The 22,035-nt window shown below is 35.0% G+C and overlaps 1 protein-coding gene across 1 annotated transcript in view; it reads left to right on the top strand.

The window, feature by feature from the left end:
* The first annotated feature begins 2,197 nt into the window (after positions 1-2,197).
* Positions 2,198-22,035, top strand: part of LOC124985685 (ankyrin repeat domain-containing protein 26-like) — a 123,165-nt gene continuing 103,327 nt past the window's right edge. The window contains exons 1-11 of the mRNA XM_047554347.1: positions 2,198-2,328; positions 2,491-2,664; positions 5,442-5,548; positions 6,841-6,978; positions 9,197-9,255; positions 10,453-10,474; positions 13,170-13,245; positions 15,749-15,803; positions 16,634-16,662; positions 16,756-16,825; positions 19,695-19,725. Coding sequence (XP_047410303.1) covers positions 2,608-2,664; positions 5,442-5,548; positions 6,841-6,978; positions 9,197-9,255; positions 10,453-10,474; positions 13,170-13,245; positions 15,749-15,803; positions 16,634-16,662; positions 16,756-16,825; positions 19,695-19,725 — 644 coding nt within the window. The 5' untranslated portion in view covers positions 2,198-2,328; positions 2,491-2,607. The remainder of the gene's footprint in view (positions 2,329-2,490; positions 2,665-5,441; positions 5,549-6,840; positions 6,979-9,196; positions 9,256-10,452; positions 10,475-13,169; positions 13,246-15,748; positions 15,804-16,633; positions 16,663-16,755; positions 16,826-19,694; positions 19,726-22,035) is intronic.

Below are 22,035 nucleotides of genomic sequence, written 5' to 3'. Positions count from 1 at the left end.
CACAGGGCTGCGTGTTTCGGCAATGTGGAAAAAGTGAACCGTATCCTTGCTTATGGGGAAGATGTGGATAAAAGAGACAAGAAGAACAGGTAATAGGGTGGGGGTGGCAGGGTGCCAACCCGGGAAGGTGTGGCAGAAGCCGCCTCCTTCCCGACTGGGACCAGGGGGAAGGAGGGAAAGGGAGGCCAGCTCTCATTTCACCAGGATGGTATACTTTCCTACCCTCACAGTCGCCTCAACACCTGGGATCTAGAGACCTTGGTGATGTCTAGCACCCAGGCAGTCTTATTGAGTAGCAAAACAAACCATTAGTCTTCCTCCCAGTCACTTAAAATTCTCCCAGAGAGCACCTGATTGACTATTTAAAAGTGATTTAAATCACAAAATAATGTACACATAATTTTATGTACACAGCATTTTATTTTTAATGTAAACATTTTTTTAAAAGCATGTTATGTACAGTGTAGAAAAGTACAGCAGGAGACAAAAACATTTCCCATAATATAGCAACTTAAGGGCAAAAATAATTCTTTGAATACAATCCGCAGTCCATTCGCATCAGTGTAAACCTATGGATATGTGTTCTCTACTGAGGCCCTTACCAGGACATTTTGAAATGACAAGATGGCTCCTTGTTCTTTCTGGTTTTTGTTTCTAATGTTATTTCACCTTAGCATATTTAGGGGTGCCAATTACACTCCTCAATAGATTTTCCTTATTTCTTTTATGCTCCACTTGTACTCATTCATCAACTTCTGAAGGGTTACTCAGTGTTGTCTTGAGCAACCAAACATCTTCATAACCAGATTTGTCGACAAGCCTGGATTTCCTGCAAGCCCTGCACTAACTGCTGTTAGTTCCCCTGAGAGAGACTAGAATTCACTGGAAGCTTTCACACTTAATGAAGCAGCGAACACATTGAGATTTTTCAATGCAGTCATGTTGTGCAAAGGGCGGCATGGTGGCTGCCCTAGCCAAAGCCAGGCACTGAACCCTCTCCTGGGGCCTCCTCTCAGTGTCCTTTGACCTCAGGGAGGTCAGGACTACACCCTGGAGAGGAAACCCCTACCTGAATGGGGGCTGTTAGTAGGGCAAAATGGACTGCAGTGGTGACACAGCCTGTCTCCTGGACCTTGAGGCCAACACAGGTGCAGAAATGGTATACCTGTCATTCCATACCTAGTTCCACCTGGATGGAGCATTGCTAACTGCAACTCTAAAATGCCTAGGATGCTAGAACCCAGGGACTCTCAACATTAGCCCAACTCAGTAGGACCAGAAGGCCCGGGTACTGCATGGTAAAGAACAGGACCCTGGCAAAGGCCACCCATGATTGTGGGGTGTGGCAAGGCAACCTAATGCTGCTGACTTTGGTAGGTGCCTGGCAGTGTTTGTTCACAACCCCAGGAAGGACTTCTTGCACTTCACTGAGGAATTCTTGGATTGGCAGCAGGAGGCCTTTGGATTCATTCAGCTCTACCTGGGTGGTAGATGCAAGCACTGCTTGGCTTTGCGCAGCAAGGGGAACTCGCCTGCAAAGGAATGGTCTAATGGGCCTGCAGTCTTTCACCTCCAATTCTACTTCCAGTACAACCTTACCTCCCAAACCTCTGCCTACTCCTGGGTGGAGGAGCCCAGTGCTGACTGGAATGCAGGTGGCAGGTCTTCCAGGAAATGTCGGCCATACTGGCTGCACCCATACTGGTCATTCTGCATAGCGGGTATGGGGGTTTCTTCATCATGCGCTGTACCATGCTGCTGGACTGGCAGCCTGGAAGATCACGAGTGGAGGAGAATCACTGAAGAGTTGTACAGGGACCTCTTTTAGGCTCACTGTAAATCCTGAGTTTCTCTTGAAAAATAGTTGAACTTTTCAAGACCTCCCTGAATGTCACTGATTTCCAGTCGATCACGATGTGTTATATCTCAGAGATATTCATAGTATTTACAGGAGAAATCTCTCCTTTCCAAAGGGCTGAAGTCACTTTGAGAGCTAAGGTTGAGCACATACAGTGCCACTGTCCTCTGAGCTCTACAAACTCACTTGTGTTCAGCAGTATTATTTGTGAATGACCATTCTGCCCTTAAAAGATAGCAGACCTCAGAGCTGCCTTGCTGGGATGCTGTGGCAGACTAGGTTGGCTCACCTATTGGATTCTTTAGGTGGGTAAAAGTGCTCTCTGATGTCCTAATGAATCTTCTTACTTTCCTAGGACCCCACTCCATTATGCCAGTACCTACGGACATTCAGAAGTGGTGGCCCTGTTAATAAAGAAGCAATGCAACATTGAAATTTCTGATAAGAAGTACAAAACACCACTGATTAAGGTACATAGATTAGTAGCCTAGGGTTTCTGCAGGAGGTGGGCTTGAAATGCTTGAATAAAAAGTGTTTAATATAATTTAAACATAACTAATTTGTGAACCTTGTGAAATGTTTGGCTAGCATATCTTGAATTTATGGTACATTTCTTGTTATAATGCTAACAGGCGGTAGAACACCAGCATGAAGAATGTGTAGAAATTCTTCTCAATAATGGTGCCAATCCAAATGTTCAGGACATTGATGGACACTCTCCTCTCCACTGGGCCATCTTTTGTCAGACCATGGCAATAACTGAAACACTGCTTTCACACAATGCCAATATGGAATTACAAAACAAGGTACACATCTTCTGATTTTATTTCTAGATTGTTTGAAATACATTTGTTTTAATAGTGAGATATGTAGTGTCCATTTCCATATTTAGAAACTTAAGCATTCACTGCAGGAAAATGTGTTAAAAACAATGGGCTGTGGAAGACTTCAGTTTAAGTACCGATACTATAAGAGAAATATTAGAAGGTACAGCTTTCTTGTATGCACCAATTGCAAATATTTGTGAAAACACTGCATTTTTAAAGGTAAAACATTTCCTGTTTCCAAATTATGTTTTGCACCCAAACTTTTTTCTAAGTAGTATAAAACAAAACAGGGAAACAAATTTTGCCCTGGAAATAGTCTGTATCTTAAAACTCAAACAAAAGTATTTCACAATAAATGGTGATCTCATTGCTGTGGGAAAAGGTACATAAGAGTTAATTATCCCACTGTGGTAAGGCTTGATCAGGAGCAATGGAAAAGTGGAGAATGTAAACCATATCCAGGCCAATGTGGAAATTAGATAATTAAGGAAAAATAGTAGGATGAGTTTATTTTTTGTAAATCTTTTCCCAGTTCCTGTATATGGATGAGGTGCTAGTCAATTTGGGGAATAACAATGCTTAATTTAGGAAAGGAAGATGCAGAGTTGCAAACATGTCTAAAGAGCAGTTTTAGGAGGATTGCATATGAAACCAAGCTGCATTTTGAATTTACTGGTCCATATTCTCTCACTGCCTAGGAAACTTACATAGAATCTTTGGTATATGCCTGTCTCTTGGTTTTGTTTTTGTTTGGCAACTGTCCAAATTACAAAGGGATTCATCCCTGTAAATGAGAGATGAGATAAAGAGATGAAGAGATGATTGTCTGCTCCTCTAGTTCTCTACTAGAATAGTATCTCAAAGTGACCTGGGGAAGATTTTAACAATTTAGAAACCTACCCTCTTCTTTGGAGGTTTATACTCAGTAAATCCAGTAGGTCCTGGACATAGATATTTACAAATAGATCCTGAGATTCCCACCCTACTCCTAGAGATTTATCACTAAATTGAGAAGTGTAATATAGAAATTCCCAGATCTCTGAAACTGAAGAAATACCTGGGAGAATTGGAGTTTGACTTTCTTCCAATCTCCGTTTTCTGACAATATTAGTTTAACTGACAATTGTTTTTCTGTATTTCCATGACTGGGAAATTAAAAGAAGTAGGATTAGTGGTACATTTTTGGCTTACAGAATCCATTTTTCCTTCCAACAACAGTAATCATACACCATTATTCAAAAGGTGTTGAGAAATTTTTGATGGCTAGTCTTTCAATAAGCAAAGACTGACCTTTTAAGAAGTTTATGTTTCTGTTACCATTTAGTTCATTGGGTCAACAAATGCTGACTTTAAGAATGATTTTCTTGGTTAGAATAATAGCAAGTATTAAACATTTTTAGCAGCGGCTAGATGCTAGACTGTCTCAGTAGATCTGTTGTGTTTCTGGGGCTCCAGTTTCATCAGCTTAGCAGTTTTAAAAACAAAACCATGTAGTAAGACCATAGGGGGATCCTCTTAATAACTTAGTGTCAGCATTCCTATGCAACTAAATTTTATTAAAATAATAGTCTGGGAAAACAGTAAACAAATGGAGTATTAGGTCATAGATGGTGTTGAAAAAATTTTTTAAATGAAAATATGAATTTTTTGTATTACATTTTAAGACATCATTTTTTTGGTTGAAAAAATGATATTCAAGAAAGGAAAGATTTTGCATGCAAACACTTGCATTGTACATGACAATTTGGAATATCCACAGCAAAGATCAAGGGCTTCAGACTCAATATAACCCATGGATATATTTAATTTGTCTTCATTCATTGAATCAATATTTAAAATGCAGGTGAGTTAGTGTTTTTCTTGATGGTAAAATCAATCCACATATATCAATATAAATTTTTGTTGATTCATAATATTTTTGAAATAATAACTTTAAATTGCAATTAAAATGGAATCAGAGTAAAACAGAACCTAAAACATATATGTGCACTCTGATAGTGATAATAATAATAAACCAGGGTTATCATTATAAATGAGAATATATTTTGTGTTGAGTTTTATAACAGGTAATAAAAACAGCTTTCATTTAATAATGGAAGTAAATGCAGGGACCAATTAGAAATGAAATGAAAGTTATTTGAAGCCTCTTTCAATTCAAAACCCATTTTCTTAGTGACCCACTTGGAGGAGGAGTGCCTGACATTGGTATCTGGGATCCTGACACCATAAATGGAATCAAGAGGGTTAGTACTACATGGAGGAAGCTTTCTCCTTATTGGAAAGCTTTTAGAGCTGTCTCCCTTCAACTCCTATTTCTTCCAGTGTGACTGTTTGAGACACAAAAATTGGTTAAATTGGTATTAATGACAAAGGACTTCGTAAAATATTATACTTCATTATAATATTTCTCTGAGAATGGATCAAGGAATCTTCATGATGAGGTTTGGTATTTCTTGAAAAGTACACATTCTTTGAAAAACAGATGGATAATCCGCACACTAGAAAAGAATATTTAGCTCATTAATTCCAACAATACTTAAATCCTTTACCTTTTATGTTTTGGTGTTTGGGGTTATGGTGATAAAAGACCTAGTTCCTGTCCTCAAGAAGTTCTTGGTTTAGATGGAAGCTGCAAACACACAAATTTAAGGTCCTATGATACTATGATAGAGGCCAAGATTTCTGGAAACTGGTAGGTCTTTTATAAGATTTCTGCTTCAGTTGAGAAATTTGGTGAATAATTTGTTGCTTTCTAGGATGGGCACACGCCATTGTTACTTGCGCTGAAGCACAATAAACAACAAGTGGCAGAACTTCTCATTCAGAATAAAGCAAATATACATGTAGTCGACAAGGAAAACAGGTAAAATGGTGACATTTTTTGAAGTTTAATGGAATGATAATAATCATTGAAGTAAATAATATTAGATTAATGGGAAGAAGAATAACATAATTATTGGGATGAAGTAAATCATAAGAACACAAATCACCTTTTAGAAAAGTAATTATTGGGACGAGGTAATACAAATAACATTATGTAGTACAATTCAGATTTTATTATAATATTGGTTGATGTTTGTCATTTGTAATCTGTTTATTGGTCATAGCATCAATCCATTAGCCAAAGGAGTTTCACATTAGCTTCATCCGTTTTATATAGTATGGGCTCTTTGTTTACTTTTTCATTCATTACTGAAATGCTTAACCCTTCAGCATATTTCAACTTCTACTTCTTTGTATTTTTTCTTTAATAGTGTGCTCTATTGAACATAAGTAGGCATTGAAAATCATTTACTTTTGGATGAGCCTTTGCTTTAAACTTTCTTTGAAGAACATGGATTTTTGGTTATCTCTGAGTATTAATTGCTATTGTCAGATTATGTTCAATTCCTCCTTTTGATTTCTAACATATTTTGATGGACCTGAGCAAAGGGAAATAAAATAGCTTTAGTGTTATAAATATTTGCTAATAAACATAAGTCATAAGTGGGTGAGAAGGACTCAAGTGATAGGTGTGGATCCAAACATGACTGGTTTGGATTCCTACCTTTGCTAATTTCGAGGTGTGTCACCTTGGAAGAATTACTCATCACTAAATATGTTTCTTGAGATGAAAATGTGGAAAATATAAGCTCAAAGGATGATTGGAAGACTGTGTAGATTGCATCAATTTCAGTGCTTAGCAGATGCTTATCATCATCAATATCTGAAACTGTGATGACTGTTATCATCACCATATTTATTCCTATTGTTAAACCAGCAAATATCTTACATATTTGACCTTTTTAGGTAACTGAGTTATAACATATTACATTAGACTAGGGAAAAATGGATTATCCTTCAGTTAAATCTTTACCTATTTTAGTTAAATGACCTTTTCATAGTTATTGTCCATCAAAGGACTTTAAATTTGCAACTTCTTCTATGTAATACCCCATTGAAACAAGAGGTTTCCTGTTTGGGTTTTCTATTTGACTTGGAGGCAATATGTAAAGATGAATACTTTAAGATACTTATGTGTATTAATATATGTAAAGATTTAGTTCTACACAACCAAATTCAAAAAATATATCAAATTATCTGTTTAAATAACTTTTAAAGACAATTCATCATTTAAAGTATCTAAGGGGTGAAATTATCTCTTTGTTATTTTAGAACAGCCCTCATGCTGGCTGCAAAATATGAAGCAAAACATGTAATTGAGATGCTTTTTCATGGAGGTATTGATGGCTTAGCAGAAGATCATTCTGGAATGAGAGCGTTATCCTATGCTCTTGCAAGTGGTTTCAATGTGTAAGTGTCTACATTAAAATACTAATTAAACGGAGGTTCAAAATTTTTACAACTATTGCATCTTACACATCAATGATATTTCATAGTTCAGATATGTTTGGAATGCAGTGACTTTGTCCTCTTTGTCAGTCTGGACCCCTGCAAAAGTCTAGACTAGTTAGAAGGAGAAATGTGTGCAGGTTTTATTTTAGGACCTCTCCCTCTCTCTTTTTCTTTTTCTTTTTTCTTTTTTTGGTTCTAGAGATTGAACCCAGGGTCTCAGGCATGGGAGGCAAGCACTCCAGCACTGAGCTAGAGTCACCAGTCTGTCTCAGGACTTTTAAAACCTTTATCCTTAGGAATTCCAGCAATATCCATTACATTCCAAGTATAACCCCTGCATGTGGGGCACAAATAGCATCATATCTTTGATTTTTATTTTTGAATTTTGGAGTCTTGCAATGTCAGTTTACCAGAAGTTATCCTTATTTTTGCTGGGAAGTAGCAATTCAAATTTCTCTGTGGAGTTTCTTATGTCTAAGAAAGAAAATTTTCTTTCACTGGAGGGTGGGGAAAAAAAGAACTTTTCAATCATTCTTTTGTTTCTGTTAATTCTGTTGCTACAGTGTTGCAATTAAAAGTAGTCCTGCAGTCTGACGATGATTAGCTTTACTACTACATTGTTCTGACTGACCCAGATCCCTGAGTCTTCATGGTAATACCCACTTACACTTAAAAGTTACATTTTTTTCCTTTCACGTACAGCCATTGTTTCTCAATGGGCACTCTGCTTTGGTTCAGGATTCCTAGCTTTATCCACCCCACAGTGAGCACACTGATCCTGCCCTTCAGCTTTATAACCTTATGTGGAGCTCACATGCTAGCTAAATGTGTGATGAGTGGTCCTTTGAGGCTTTTGTTTGTCATTTGGCCCACACATATCATTTGGCATCATTCAAAACTATGGGATAGCCTCAAAAAATGTTACAGGAAGAGTTGAGAGTTCCCTTTTATCTTTTCTAACAGATCTGTACCACAAAGCCTCATTATATCTTGTGAAGCACAGTTTCTTTGGTTGTGGGAGGCCCCAGGTTAGAGGTTCCCAGTGAGGTTGCCAACTTTTGATTGATACCTCACATGATATTTTTCCCTGCAAATGAAAATTTACCCAGCTACTAGGATCTGTTTCTCATTTTACAGAATATTTCATTTCTTTCTCAAAAGGAAGGCATTAAACAGAATTCTCAGAAATTAAAGTAGATTCATTGCATCTAAAAGAGCTAAGCCTCATTATGACACATCGGTATCCATGTATAAAAGAGGGTTGCTTCTTTCAAGTTAGCTAGAGATCAACATAGAAATTAAGCCTCACTCTGAACAAAGATCTGCTGTAATAGTAATAGTCCAAGCCCAGTGATTAATTAGTTTCATTATAAGAGGATATTTGTCTTTCAATTATATTTAAAAATAAATCGAGTTATAAATTATTAAATAGGTGATTTGTCCTAAACAAGAAAGCACAGAGAATATCACAGTCTGTGGCCCAAATTAAGACTCATGAGCATTTGTTAACAATTGTAATATTTGATCATTAGAACCTGTGAAAAATTGGATTTTACTCAGGTTTCAGAGTTCAGCATGAATGTACAAATTATTCCATTACTTTACTATTTCTCTCAGCATGGTTTATATTCTCTCATTAAATCTTCACAACAACCTGGTGAACTAAAGCAGTACAATCCTTATTTTTTAGGAGGAGAAATGATTTGTGCAAGAACAAAGAGCTACTGGTTGTAGAGAGAGGACATCTTCTGAATTCAGGATACTTTCCTTTATGTCAGGCTATTCTAGTTAATGTCTTGAGTCTTGAGTAGGTGAAATTCACTTCATCTTACTTCTTTCTTCTTTGGTTACAACTTATGTGTGCAGTGGCATGTGCTTCAACCTCAGCTACTTGGGATGCTGAGGCAGTTGGATCACATGAGCCCAGGATTTCAAGATTAGCCTGGGCAATGTGGTGAAACCTTATCCCCATAACAAAACAAACACCCCCTCTCCAAACAACATAAAAATAACTGTAAGGTTAATAACCTGTAGAGAAAACTTGCACATTTGAAATATATGGGGTCAAGTACTGATATTAGGTTTGATGCTATCTAAAATAATTTTCACAATTTGGTTAGTATTTCTCTTATCAGCATTGATACTAATTTCATTACTTTTTCATAAACTGTAATAGGAAATTAATTTTGGATTTTACTAGAGAAGCATATGAACATATTAAAACCAGGAAAGCAGGTAAGACCTTTTAAAAAATATATTTTTACTTGTAGATGGACCAATATTTTTAATTTTTTTTAATTTGGTGCAGAGTATGGAACTTAGTTCCTTTTGATAGTGAATTACTCTTAGTGTTCCTACCCTGTATAAGAAAGTATGATCAGAAAGGAGTGGCAACAAATCAATGTGTATATGGCATTCATATTTTTCTTAATTTCCTTCTTAATATCCTGTAATTTAGAATTATTTCATTGTAGAAAATTTAAAAGCTGAAATTTATAATCTGAAATTTAAATGTTTTCTGAAAAAATTTCATTAATTAAAATTTAGCCTCAGACATATTACCTTTGCTTAAATAATATTTTAAAATTAGTATGTTGTATGTTGTTTCTATAGTTACATTATAATAAATTGGGCTTGCTATAAAAATGGACAGTGTTTTTATTGTAAAAATGACTGCATTCCACTCTAACATTCCCAAGCAGGGATATCATACTTGAGTCCTATCTATCTCCCTACTTTCTATCTCTCCCTTCTCTCTCCCTCTCCCAGTCTTCTTCCTTTTCCCTATTCATCACTTCTCTTTTCAGAGTATCCTTTTATTAATTTATTTTCCAGACTGCACGTGTAAGGGAAAACACATGATACTTGACTTTCCTGTTTATTCTGCATTATATGATAAATGCCCTTTCATTTTCCATTTCTTCCCCTCTTGTGCTTGAAATACATCATTGTGTACTGATTTGGTTTTTAAATTTTCAGTTTAAAAAACTGTGTTGTTCTTATAGGTTTGCCTGTATAAGTGGTTTGACTATTCCCTTTTGTAACTTTCAATATTCTTTCTGGTTTTTGTGTTTGTGACAATTGTGTATAATAATATAATGTGGAGAGTTTCTTTTGTGGTCAGGTTCAATTGGGGTTCTAAATGCTTTCTGAACTTGGATGTCAATATCTTTCTGAAGACATGGTACATTTTCCGGTATTATTTTACAGAAAAAGTTTGCTATGCCTACAGTCTATACCTGTGCTCCTTTGTATGTAACCTTGATTCATATTGCATTAATTGCCTATCAGTAATATAATTGATATCCAGTGTAGGATAATCTTCAGGACTGGTCCCAAAGGATTGTATTTAAAAAATAATCAGTCATTATTTCTACTATTTTATATTTTCTGTTGTTAATAACATATTTATTTCACCCTTTTCCTTTTTAGAGATTGATGACTCTTTATCCAGGTATGATTTTTACAATTAGAAAAGAAAGCTAATGAAACTAATAAAGTTAATGAGGGAATGCAGACAAAAGGAAGTAAAATTTGTTGGATGTTCTAGTCCTATCCAGACATCATAATATGTGCTTAAAACTTTCTTATAGTCATCACAGCATCTTTGAAAGAAACTGTGCTCTTACAACCTATTAATCAGTGATTAAGCAACTGTCATTCAAACAAGTTGACTAATGAGTCCATGATCTCATAATTTACAAGTAGCTGACCTATGATTTGATCATGAACCTGATTGACAAATTCATTCTCTTGCCCTTTCCATAGATTGATAGGGATGTGTGGCACAAAGGATCAAGATGCAGGTCCATATCAGATGAATTCATGAATTCAAACTTAGTTGTCTTTTAACATTTAAATTAGACATTTCCTGAAAAACATGTTTATATTTGAAGAATTTGTGCTAATATTTTTGAAATTTGCAATGACACACCGTACATTTTTAAACTTCAAACCTTTCAGGGCAAATCTCACATAGCCAGGATCATAGGAGCAAGGGTTTTATATAAGCAAAGTTAGGTAATTATTGGTGAAGAATACCTATGGTTTAACTGTGATATATATGAATACATAGTATTAATTGCATTAATCTTCTTAAACACATATTTAGAAAATAGTTTAATTGATTTTTCTAGTTCTTGACTTTCCAGTTTGATTTTCTCATCTGGCTAGTACCACTGTCTAGTTCCATAAACATTTTTATTTTTTTATCATTTTTGCTTTTTCTATGGCTGTAATCATTTCTTGAATTTTTAAAATTTTCTATTCCGCTTTTCTTGGTGTTTCTTTTTGACTTTTAAAATGTTACTATCAGCTCTGTACCTCTTTTTTTCTGTATATACTATCAAAATCACAGAGAATAACAGAAATTTAAAGAATCTTAGTAATTAGTCAAAAAGTCTCTAATACTTCAAAATATTTTCTGTATTCTGCCTGATTGGTTGTTTTGATGGTTAACATGAAGCTTAAATATATTAAAGGATATTATCTGGTTGTAGAAAGTAACAGCAATGAGATTTGAACATATGTTCCTTAATGGGAGGCCAAAACTCTCCTATATTGTCTTAGATCATGTGAGAGTTTCAACAATAAAATGGGAGAGTGAGTCTAGTGAACCCAAATATGGATGATCAGAAAAGAATTATTAAGTGAACCTGGAGTTAGAAAATCACAATAGAACTAACAAAGGGAGAGCATGTTTGAAGAGGAAAAACACTGAATTGTGTAGAAATAATTGTTTTTTCCAAAAGAGATCAACATATTGGGGTTTTCACCTTGTCTGATGAAGATAAAATGAGAATTTGGGATATGGATGTTGGGAACTATGTAGAAAATCATATTAAAAGGGAGTTTGCAGGAGTCCAAAACATGTTGTTGCTTTCATGTTTGTAGGAATGACAGACTTCAGTGTTTCTGTTGAAAGGTGTTAAAAACTTTTCAGCTACTGAGAAGAATCTGTAGAGTATATAGGAATATGATGGTAGTATACCAAACTTCAAGCACCAAAGACTAGAAGTTGCTAAACCACATGATCTATGGCCCAGAGCAGGCATATGCTCACTTCCACCACTTTTGCCAAGTCTCTCATGTCCTTCCTATGTACAGGTAGGGTAGGATAGGGTTCAATTTGACAGAGCTATCATGGAGTGTCAGTTGGATGGTTGGTAATGTGCTTATGCTGAGACCAGTGACTGAGACTCCATTTAGCTTGTTTTCTTGGAGTAGGGAAAGAGTCACACTCACTCACGGTCCTTGGAGCCAACCTTGTTTCAGGAAACTGCATCTTCATCGGGTGAATATTTAGAGGTCCTGCCGAAGATGGCCATGGGAGTGCAAACCCACAGGAAGGAAGATATTTAGATAGTACTTGGGGAAACAGAAGTCCAAGTAGCATTCCTCTACTTCATAGGCAATCATTTCCATTGAGTGAGTGTCCGTGAGTGTTTTAAAGTGCTTGATATATTTTGTGGCCCTGAATAAGGCAGGAACTGTACTGGGAAATTAATTGAAATTTAAAATTTGTAATGTTTCAATCTCTCTAATAAGAATGGGATTCCCAGTAACAGCATATATATTTGTTGTTTTTTCTTTGGGTCTTCATCTTTCAAACCATTAAAATGTTTCAGGGAAATCTCTGTGCTATTTTTGCATAAAGGGAATCAAGAGAGGGACACTTTAGCAGGTGGTTTCCAGGCTGAAGCACCAAAGCTGAAATTTCAAGTTAGCCATCTTAGTCTCTGATCCAGGGAGATACAATGGAGCAAAAGCAGTATATCTTTTTACCTCATATTAGATTATTAGGTTTGTTTCAATTCAGGCCACAAAGTTTATGTTGGCCACTTAGTGGATTTTTCAGTTCAGCCTTCAGGACAGAGAGGTTTGGAAAATACATTATTCTCAGTTCTCTGTCATTGTATTGGCCATCATTCTTTGAAATGGAACCAAGTGTGACTTTACTGAATGATTTATAGAATGGGAAAAGCAGAGGCAGAAAGAGGTAAACAAAAGTTTTCTTAAAATGGGAGTCATATTTTAATCCTATGAGTCCAAACCCTCATTTAATATAGTGATATCCAAACATTCACCAGGTTTTATTACTTTAAAAACTGGACTGGACTCACCCATTTTTGTTATGTATCTTTGCTCAGAAGTTCTGCCTCTGCACCTGATCTTGATGATATCAAGCCTACTTCAGAAAAGGGCAACAATAAATCTGATATCAAGGTAAATGCCTTCTTGTCAAATTAATTTTCTTGCTTTGAATTCTGTTTGTGAAGTGCTTAGTCTTACCATTTAACAATGCTTTCCTTGTCATCTTATTTGGAAATTTTCTCAGGAGAAATTATCTTGCACAATTGTGTTGAATTTTTATTTTTACCTTTGTAAATAGCAATGTTCCATCAATGTTCCATCTATTTTCAAAAGTAGGGACTTTTGAAAATCCATAACAGGAACAAAATTATATTTGGAAAAGCATTCTTTTTGAAAAAATATTTAAAATGTAGATGAACACAATACGTTTATTTTATCTTATGTGTTCTGGGGAGTGAACCCAGTGCCTCACAGGTAGGCAAGTGCTCCACCACTGAGCCACAAGCCCAGCCCAGGAGAAGCATTCTAATAGCACAGGAAATATGAGATTTGGGAAGGATTATTTGGGTAAGTTCACTGTGACTTGTAAATGAACTTAATTAATTATACTCAGGACTAAATAAATCTTTAATGGTTTGGGTAAGTATTTATGAGTCATGTAATTTTCCTGATGCCTTAGTTTGAATACTATAGAGAACACTGCATACATTTTTTTTTTCTCCTGGATGTTTTAAATTTTAGTTCATAAACTTTTTGGAGAACTTTTCTCTATTTCCATCCTGGGTTCCATATTTACATTTAAACTGTGAGAACTTGTTAAAAAGGAGAAATTTAAACCTGTTTCTCAACATTTCTATTGTAAAGGTATTGTACTTTACTGGACCTGCCCCTTAAAAGTGCATATAAATTTCTTAATCTAAATGAAGACTAGATATTTTCTGCAAATAAAAGCTAGTTGTTGAAGCAGAAAGTCTTAAAAACCACAAGGCATAATTTGAATTTCAGAAAACTTTTTGCATTGTAGCATTTTAAAATAGACACTCTGAATCTTTATGTCATACTCAGATTTCAGGTTTAGAAATTTGTGTACTTAGTTACTTAAATATTTATTTTAAAAGTCTTTTGTCCCTCTGTGCTACTGCAAGATAGGAAACGTGGGTATTTCTTGGAAAACTGAGAAGAGTGTTTTGATGTGAAAGACTGTTACATACATTGTGAACATGAATCAATGGGAAGAAAATAAGATATCTATATAATGAAGTGTTTTAAGTAATAAACCTGAGGTAGCAAAATATTAAGGCTGTTGGATTTCTGAAAATATGGTTTAAGTTTACATTCTCTTTTAAAGTTCAAGAGGTAAAAGTTCTGGTGAGTTATCATAAACTAATGTCATAAATAAGAAGCAAATAAAAACATATAACAAATATGAAATTAGATAGTAGAATATCCCTCACTTCTTCCAGCTTTGAGCTAAGATTGGAGTTTAGATCAAAATTTGTAAAACTTTTTTTGAGGCCCAACCCATGTGCTATTAAATATATCTTTTTTTTAATGTACTTTTTAGCATTCTGATTATCAGTTTTCTCTTTCAGAGGGAAATTGGGGAAAATTATTTTCCATACTAATAATGTTACAGATTTCAGAGAGTGGTTCATAACTACAGTTAACAAATTGAATTCCTTTTATACTAATAAAACTGAAGGCTTTTTTATACAAATTTTTATGCAAAAAATGATAGTGTAATAGAAATGAATATTATCAGTATTAATATTTTGGTCAAAACTCTATGTTGTATTTCTTTCCATGCTTTGCTCTTCCTTCCTTTCCTTTCTTCTTTGGCTTAAATGCATGTTACTGGTCATGTCTGTATCTTTCTGTTTGGTTCTTCCTCCTCCATTACCTTTCTAAAAATGTTTTACCCCTAGACTCAGTATTTCTTTTTAGAATACATTTCTTTAGAGTCTATTCTTTTCAGTCACCTGTGCCTCCATGATGACTTCTTTACTTAGACTTCCTGTTTTCCATTTGCTGTGTGTGGCTTTCCTTCATCCATCTTTGTCCTACAGAATTTATTCTTGCCTTTCTGGGATGGACCAAATATATGTAATCATATGTCTTTAGCTGTCTGACATACAGGGTAAAAGGAACTTACTTATTGTTTGTGACCCTATCCAATCTTAGTTACATATTGTTCTCAAAACTCAGCTTTTGTGTTTTTCCCCCCAAGAGGTAGTTTGTGCAAATAAAAACCATGGAAACATTCAGAACATCACAAGTAATTACTTCAGATTTCTTAAAACATCAGATTTTTACAAGTATACTGAGCTACAGATGGATCAAAGTTTTACCCCACATTATTATGCTCAAGAAAAAAATCCATTGGGTATCACAGTATTTGTGTAATAACTGACTAGAGGTAAGGAGAGTAATATTTGGAATTGTCTCTCTCATTTCTTATAATTCTCAACCCATGTGAAAATGCAAGTCATTACATGGCAGAATTGGGATTTGAATGTACATAGGAATAATTCAGAAATGTGTGTTCTTTCAATGTGTCTTGTAGTAATGCTGAATATTACAATCATTTTATCAAATGTTATGCTTGTTACACATAAGTCTTTTTCATCCTCCCCAGAATGTCCCTGAAAAAAAAGAAGTATGTGGAGATTTTCAGCAATCTGAGAATGATGGTAATGTATTTGAACTCTGCTCATTCTTGTGCTCTTTATTGAGTTCAATTATCAACATTTTCACATATTCTTTATTTTGTTTTAATTTAGATAGAAGCAAAATGTGACATTGAGAAACCAACAAATGTCATAATTTTTACTTAATCAATTAGAGGCAATTTGAGGAACAGTAGACTCACATGTCATATAATCATATAAGTGGTTCTGAGTGTTTCATGAATGACATATCCTGTTACATTCTATCATCAGCTTTGACATTTTGTCCCACAACTCCTAGGGCTGTGAGTCCCTCCTCTGACTAGACAGCAGTTTATGCTACACTAATCTGCATTTTTACTTTGGTAAATGCACACTTTCCTATATGTATATTTTTTTAAGTACCACGGATTGAACTCAGGGTCACTTAACCACTGAGCCACATCCCCAGCCATTCTTGATATTTTATTTAGAGACAGGGTATCACTGATTTGTTTAGGTCCTTGCTAAGTTGCTGAGCCTGGTTTTGAACTCCCAGTCCTGCTGCCTCAGCCTCCTGAGCTGGGATTATACGTGTGTGCCACCAAGTGAAGCTCATATAATATTAATTGTCAGTGGAAAAATAAACTTGCATTTGGAATCTTAACTTCATATTTCATTAAGCCTGTGTTCCTGGTTTTTCTGCAGTATGTCTCTCATGTTTTTTCTCCTAAACATAAAGAATAAGCCCAAAGCTAAAGTAGTCATCATTAAACCATGCATAAGTATTCTTTTCTGTACAAACTCTGCATAAATTTATGGTTGTTTTTGATACATTGTTGTATAATTGATTATATGTCCCTTTTACTTTTCAGTATTTCAAAAGAAATGTCCTCAAGACAGGGTAAAATATTTCCATTTTTATATAGAATCATTAACTATATATTGTATGATGTATACAATTTTAATATAATATCTTGTTTCTGAACCCATCAAGCCTGCCATTGAAGACACAAATGAAGCAAGTAAGGCATTGGAAGTGAATGCTGTAAGGACATTCAAACCAGGTAAATTTTGTTATACAAATTTTCAGGGAAGAACTACATTAAGATATTGAATTATAAGCAATCTTTCAGTCCTTGTTTTTTTCCAAATCCTATGGTATGATTTCACTAAAATAATTCAAATGTAAAAGTCAGTGTCCATGATTTAAATATGATATTTTTGAGCACAGGAAAATGATTTTTTATATATTTAACCTTTGTCTTAGACGCATCTACATTTAAACCTTTGTTAAAAATATTTTTCAGCACATTACAACTCTATATTGTATTGGGGTTTATTTTTGTCATAACTATTCATGTGTGGAGCATAATTTGCTCCACCTAAGTTTTTAGTACCACTTTCCCTCCCCTAGTCCCTTCTGTTGTTCTTCCTCCTCAAATCTGCTGGCCATCCATCTCTTTATTTACCATCATTAAAATTTGTGTTTGTACATAGACACAGAGGTAAATTTTTTGTGTTATATTCATATATGTGCCTAGCATAATTTAATCAACTTCTTTTCTTTCAGATTTGCTCCCTTTTCCTGTGCCTCTTCTCTCCCCATATATCCTCTTCTTCTATTCCACTGATATTCCTTCCATTTTCATAGACTTCTCCCCATTTTCTTCATTTGGCTCTAGCTTCTGCATATGAGAGAAAAACATTCTGCCCTTGACTTTCTGAGTCTGACTTATTTCACTTAGCACGATCTTCTCCAGATACATGCATTTACAAGCAATGCCATAATTGGTTCGTATGGCTGAGTAAAAATCTGTTGTCTCTATACCACCTTTTCTTCATCTGTTCATCTACTAATGTGCACTTAGGTCTGTTCCATATCTTGGTCTTGTTAATTGCAGTGTTACGAAAATCGATGAGGCTGTATCTTTGTAGTATGCTGATTTAGTTCTTTTGAATAAAGAGTGAGGAGTGGGATAGCTGGGTGGTTCCATTCTCAGCTTTTGAGAAGTCTCCATACTGTTTTCCAGAATGATTTTATTAATTTTAAGTCCCCATCAACAATGTGTGAGTGTACATTTTTCCCCTAGTCTTCTCCAGCATTTATTATTGTTTGTATTCCTGAAAATTACCAATCTAATTGAAGTGAGATGAAATCTCAATGTGGTTTTCACTTGGATTTCCCTGATTACTAGAGATGTTGAACTTCGATGTGTTTCTTGGGCATTTGTGTTTTTTCTTTTGAGAAGTGCCCATTTAGTTCTTTGGCCCATTTATTCATTGGTTTATTTGTTTATTTTTCAGTGTTAGGCTTTGGGGTTCTTTAAATATTCTGGATATTATTCCCCTGTTGGAGGAGCAGCTGGGAAAGATTTTCTCCTATTCTGCATGCTCTAATTGTTTGCTTTGCATGCTAAACTTTGATGTCATCCCACTTGATGATTCTTGATTTTCTTTCTTGAGTTTAAGGTTTTCTTAAGTCATTGGCAACTGAGTAAATAACTTTTAGTATCGACCCTTCTTTTCTTTCAGCAGTTGCTAAGTTTCTGCTCTAATTCCTATGTCATTGATCCACTTTAATTTATTTCTGTCCAGGTTAAAAGATATTTCTTCTGGATATGGACATAGAGTTTTCTCAGCACCATTGGTTATAAGGTTATCTCTTCTCCAATGTATATTTTTTTCACCTTTGTCAAGTATCAGGTGACTATGTGAATTTCTCCATGTGTTCTATACTATTCCATTGGTCTCATGCATGTTTTGATGCAATATCCTGATGTTTTTGTTACCTTAGGTGTGTAGTCTAATTTGATATCAGATATCGCAATGCCTTAGCTTCTCCCATTATGTTTTAGTATTGATTTGAGTATTCTGAATCTTTTGTTCTTCCAAATGAATTTTAGAGCTGTTATTTTCCAGTTTTGTGAAGAATGTCATTGATTTTGGTGAAATTGAATTGAATCTGTGTAATATTTTTTGTAGTATGTCCATTTTGACAATATTAAAACTACCCTTCCAAGAACAAGAAAATTACTTCCTATTCCTTGTCCTTTCCTCCCTTCTCCTTCACTTCCTCCTTTTATTCATCTTCTCCTCTTCCTTCTCCTTGAGTTTATTAATGGTTCTATTTAAAGATTATTAGCATATCAACTATTCCTCCTTGACAACTTGCTACAGCCTCCTCAGAAGTTCCTTGTAATCTTCTGTAAGACAATTACATATGAATCAGATTAATCAAATTTATAAGAGTCATCTTTCCAGTGGGTTTTTCTGTGGGAGAAAAAGCCTTGTTTGCATCACAGAGAGAGAGAAAAAAATAGCTGAAACTAAGAGATTAGCAAAAGAGGATTAGTGAGAATAACCTCATCAACTTCTATCAAGCACTTCTCAATGGAAAACTGGATTTTCTTTGTAAGTGATTGTCCCTGGTCTGCTTCCTGCATTTTGCCACTCTACTCACTATACTGCTCACAGATCTAGCTTCCTTGTGGTGAGGAGTTTCATCCTAACTAGTTTGATTGAAAACCTGCAGACACTTTTGTACCATGGCCCAATAAGTATACTCCTTATAATTGTTCTACTGACAGTATTCCAGAAAATTCCTGGTATTTGTCTGGCACTGTCAGTTTTATACTAATGATTTTGCTTTGTTGGTATTTAAGCAGTCACTTGGGATTATGGGCATGAACACATCAGTTTATGAATCAAACACTGAGAAATGTTCTTTCTTCTTTCATTTGATAAATCCAAAAAAAAGGGTACATAAGAGTTTTTGATGCCTTAATTGCCTGCCACTAAAATAAATAATATTCATTCAAGAAGAATATCCAGGAATGGTCCAAGGGAATACTTTGTAAGAAAATATCAGTGTCATATATTTTTAATTTTTTATTTTATACTGTTTATTAAATTTACCATTTTCTTTAATAACAGATGAGAATTCTAAAAATGAAACTTCAACCAGGTAGGGTTTTATAGGTTTAAAAATTGTATTTTTAAATACTGTAGCACACAGAGAAAAGGAGATTTGAGTGTTCTGTTCTGAGCTAGAGATCCTATCATGTGTGTCTGGCACTTTTTTTTTTTTTTTTTGGTTCCAGGAACACTTAGCAAGTAATCCATCCCCTGTTCTTTCTTATTGTTTATTTCAGAACCGGGTCTTGCTAAGTTGATTAGGATCTCCCTAAGATGCTGAGGCCAGTCTCCATCTTGTGACCCTCCTGCCTCAGTCTCCCAAGTCACTGGAATTGTAGACATTCTCCACTACATCCAACCACTTGTTTTTCTTGTAGTAATTACAGAAGCTTGAAACTATCTGCATTATTATTACCTATTATTTACTGATGAAGCCACTGTCAGAGATTTTGACTAATTGTCCCATGATTCCCTAATTAAGAAGTAGGTGGCCTATGGTTTGACGTTCTCAAGCTTTGCTGACAAATCCATTCTCTCACTCCTGTGATAGAGAACAATGTGGCATTAAGATCAAGATGTAGATTCATACCAGATGAATTCAGAAATTCAATCTCCTTTTTTTGCTCATTTTGATTCAGATTTAACCTGGGAAGCCTGGATATAGTGCAAGTTTGTCTTAATATTTTCTATAGATGTGTTGGTAACCAGTACCTTTTATAAGATTGAATATTTTGGGAAAAATCAAACAGAGCTGTAGTTATAGTACCATGGGTTTTAATGAACAAAAACAAGCAAGTCTTGGAGAATAATTATTTTATTGGAAGTGTGAAATATTGATGTGTAGCAAGTTATATAACATTGTATTAATTATTTTTGGAATCTCTTAGAATATATTTTAATTGATATCTCTATTTTTGGTTTGCTCACTTTGGATTTCCCTTCAAGTTACAACCCCTATCTAGTTCTATCTAGATTCTTCTTTCTTTATAGTCTGTTTGCTTTTATATGACTATAATCTTTTCTTGTTTTTATATTGTTGTCATTTTTTAGTTTCTCTCCTACTTTTCTTTGTGTTTCTGTTGACATAGTAAAAAAATTCTGTCAGCTAAGATTCTTCTTCTATATACTGAATCAAGAACCCAGGAAATTTCAGGGTTTCAAGGAATCTTAGCAACCAATCAAAGATCCATGTAGTACTTCCTAATGTGTTTAATTGTATGGTCAAATTGTTATGATCAACAACCTGTGAGTTAAAAATATTATAGTGATTTTTCTGTATATAGTAAGTGGTCACAGTCAGATTTGAACTCAGATTCCTTAATTATTAGCCCAGTATTCTGCACTTTCACTATTCTGTATGTATTTTTGTTCATTTATTTTTCATTGGTTCTTTTGAGTTACACATGACAATAGGAGTCATTTGACGTAATTATAAAACATGGAATATATCTTGTTCTAATTCTGTCCCTAGTGCCTCTTATCCCTGCCCCCCAACCCAGCTCCCCTTGTTCTAATCCACTGATCTTTCTGCCATTTGCCTATTGATATTTGTTAAATTAATTTCTTTCAGATGTGCACAATGGCTTCACTATGATGTATTCATATATGTACATAGAAAAATTGTGCCAATTGTATACCAGTGTCCCCCCTTTGCTCATCCCTCTCCCTGCCCTTCACTCCCATTTGTCTATTCCACTGAAATTCAATTCTCTTTTTTCATCTTCCCTTCCTTTATTTTGGATTAGGTTGCACATACCAGAGAAAACATTGAACCTTTGATATTATAGGAATGGTTTACTTCACTTAGAATGATAGTTTTCAGATCCACCCATTTATTAGAAAATATCATCAAATCATTTTTATGACTGAGTAATACTCCATTGTATCAATATACATTTTCTTTATCCATTTATCTGTTGAAGGGCACCTAGGATGGCCCCATAGCTTAGATATTGCTCTGCTATAAACATTGATGTGGCTGCCTCACTGTAATATGCTGATTTTAGTTCTTTGTGTATATATACCAAGGAGTGGTATACCTGGGTCAAATGGTGGTTTCATTCCTAGATTTTAGAGGAATCTCCACACTGCTTTTCAGAGGGGTTGTACCAATTTGCAGTCCCACCAACAAAGTATGAGTATACCTTTTACCCCTCATCCTTGCCAACCTTTATTGTCACTGGTATTCCCAAATATTGTCAATTGGTTGGAGTGAGATGGAATCACAGTGTAGTTTTAACTGCTTTAACAATAGAATAGGAGAGCATGTCAAGTGAACCAAACTGAAAAGTATATGAGTGAAGTTATGCATGATCCCCATCTAGAGCATCAGAATGTAAGTAAGAGGAGGACAAGTTTG

Source organism: Sciurus carolinensis, chromosome 5 (assembly GCF_902686445.1).
Source record: "Sciurus carolinensis chromosome 5, mSciCar1.2, whole genome shotgun sequence".
Classification (NCBI taxonomy): domain Eukaryota; kingdom Metazoa; phylum Chordata; class Mammalia; order Rodentia; family Sciuridae; genus Sciurus; species Sciurus carolinensis.
This window is presented reverse-complemented; position numbering and strand designations above follow the sequence as displayed.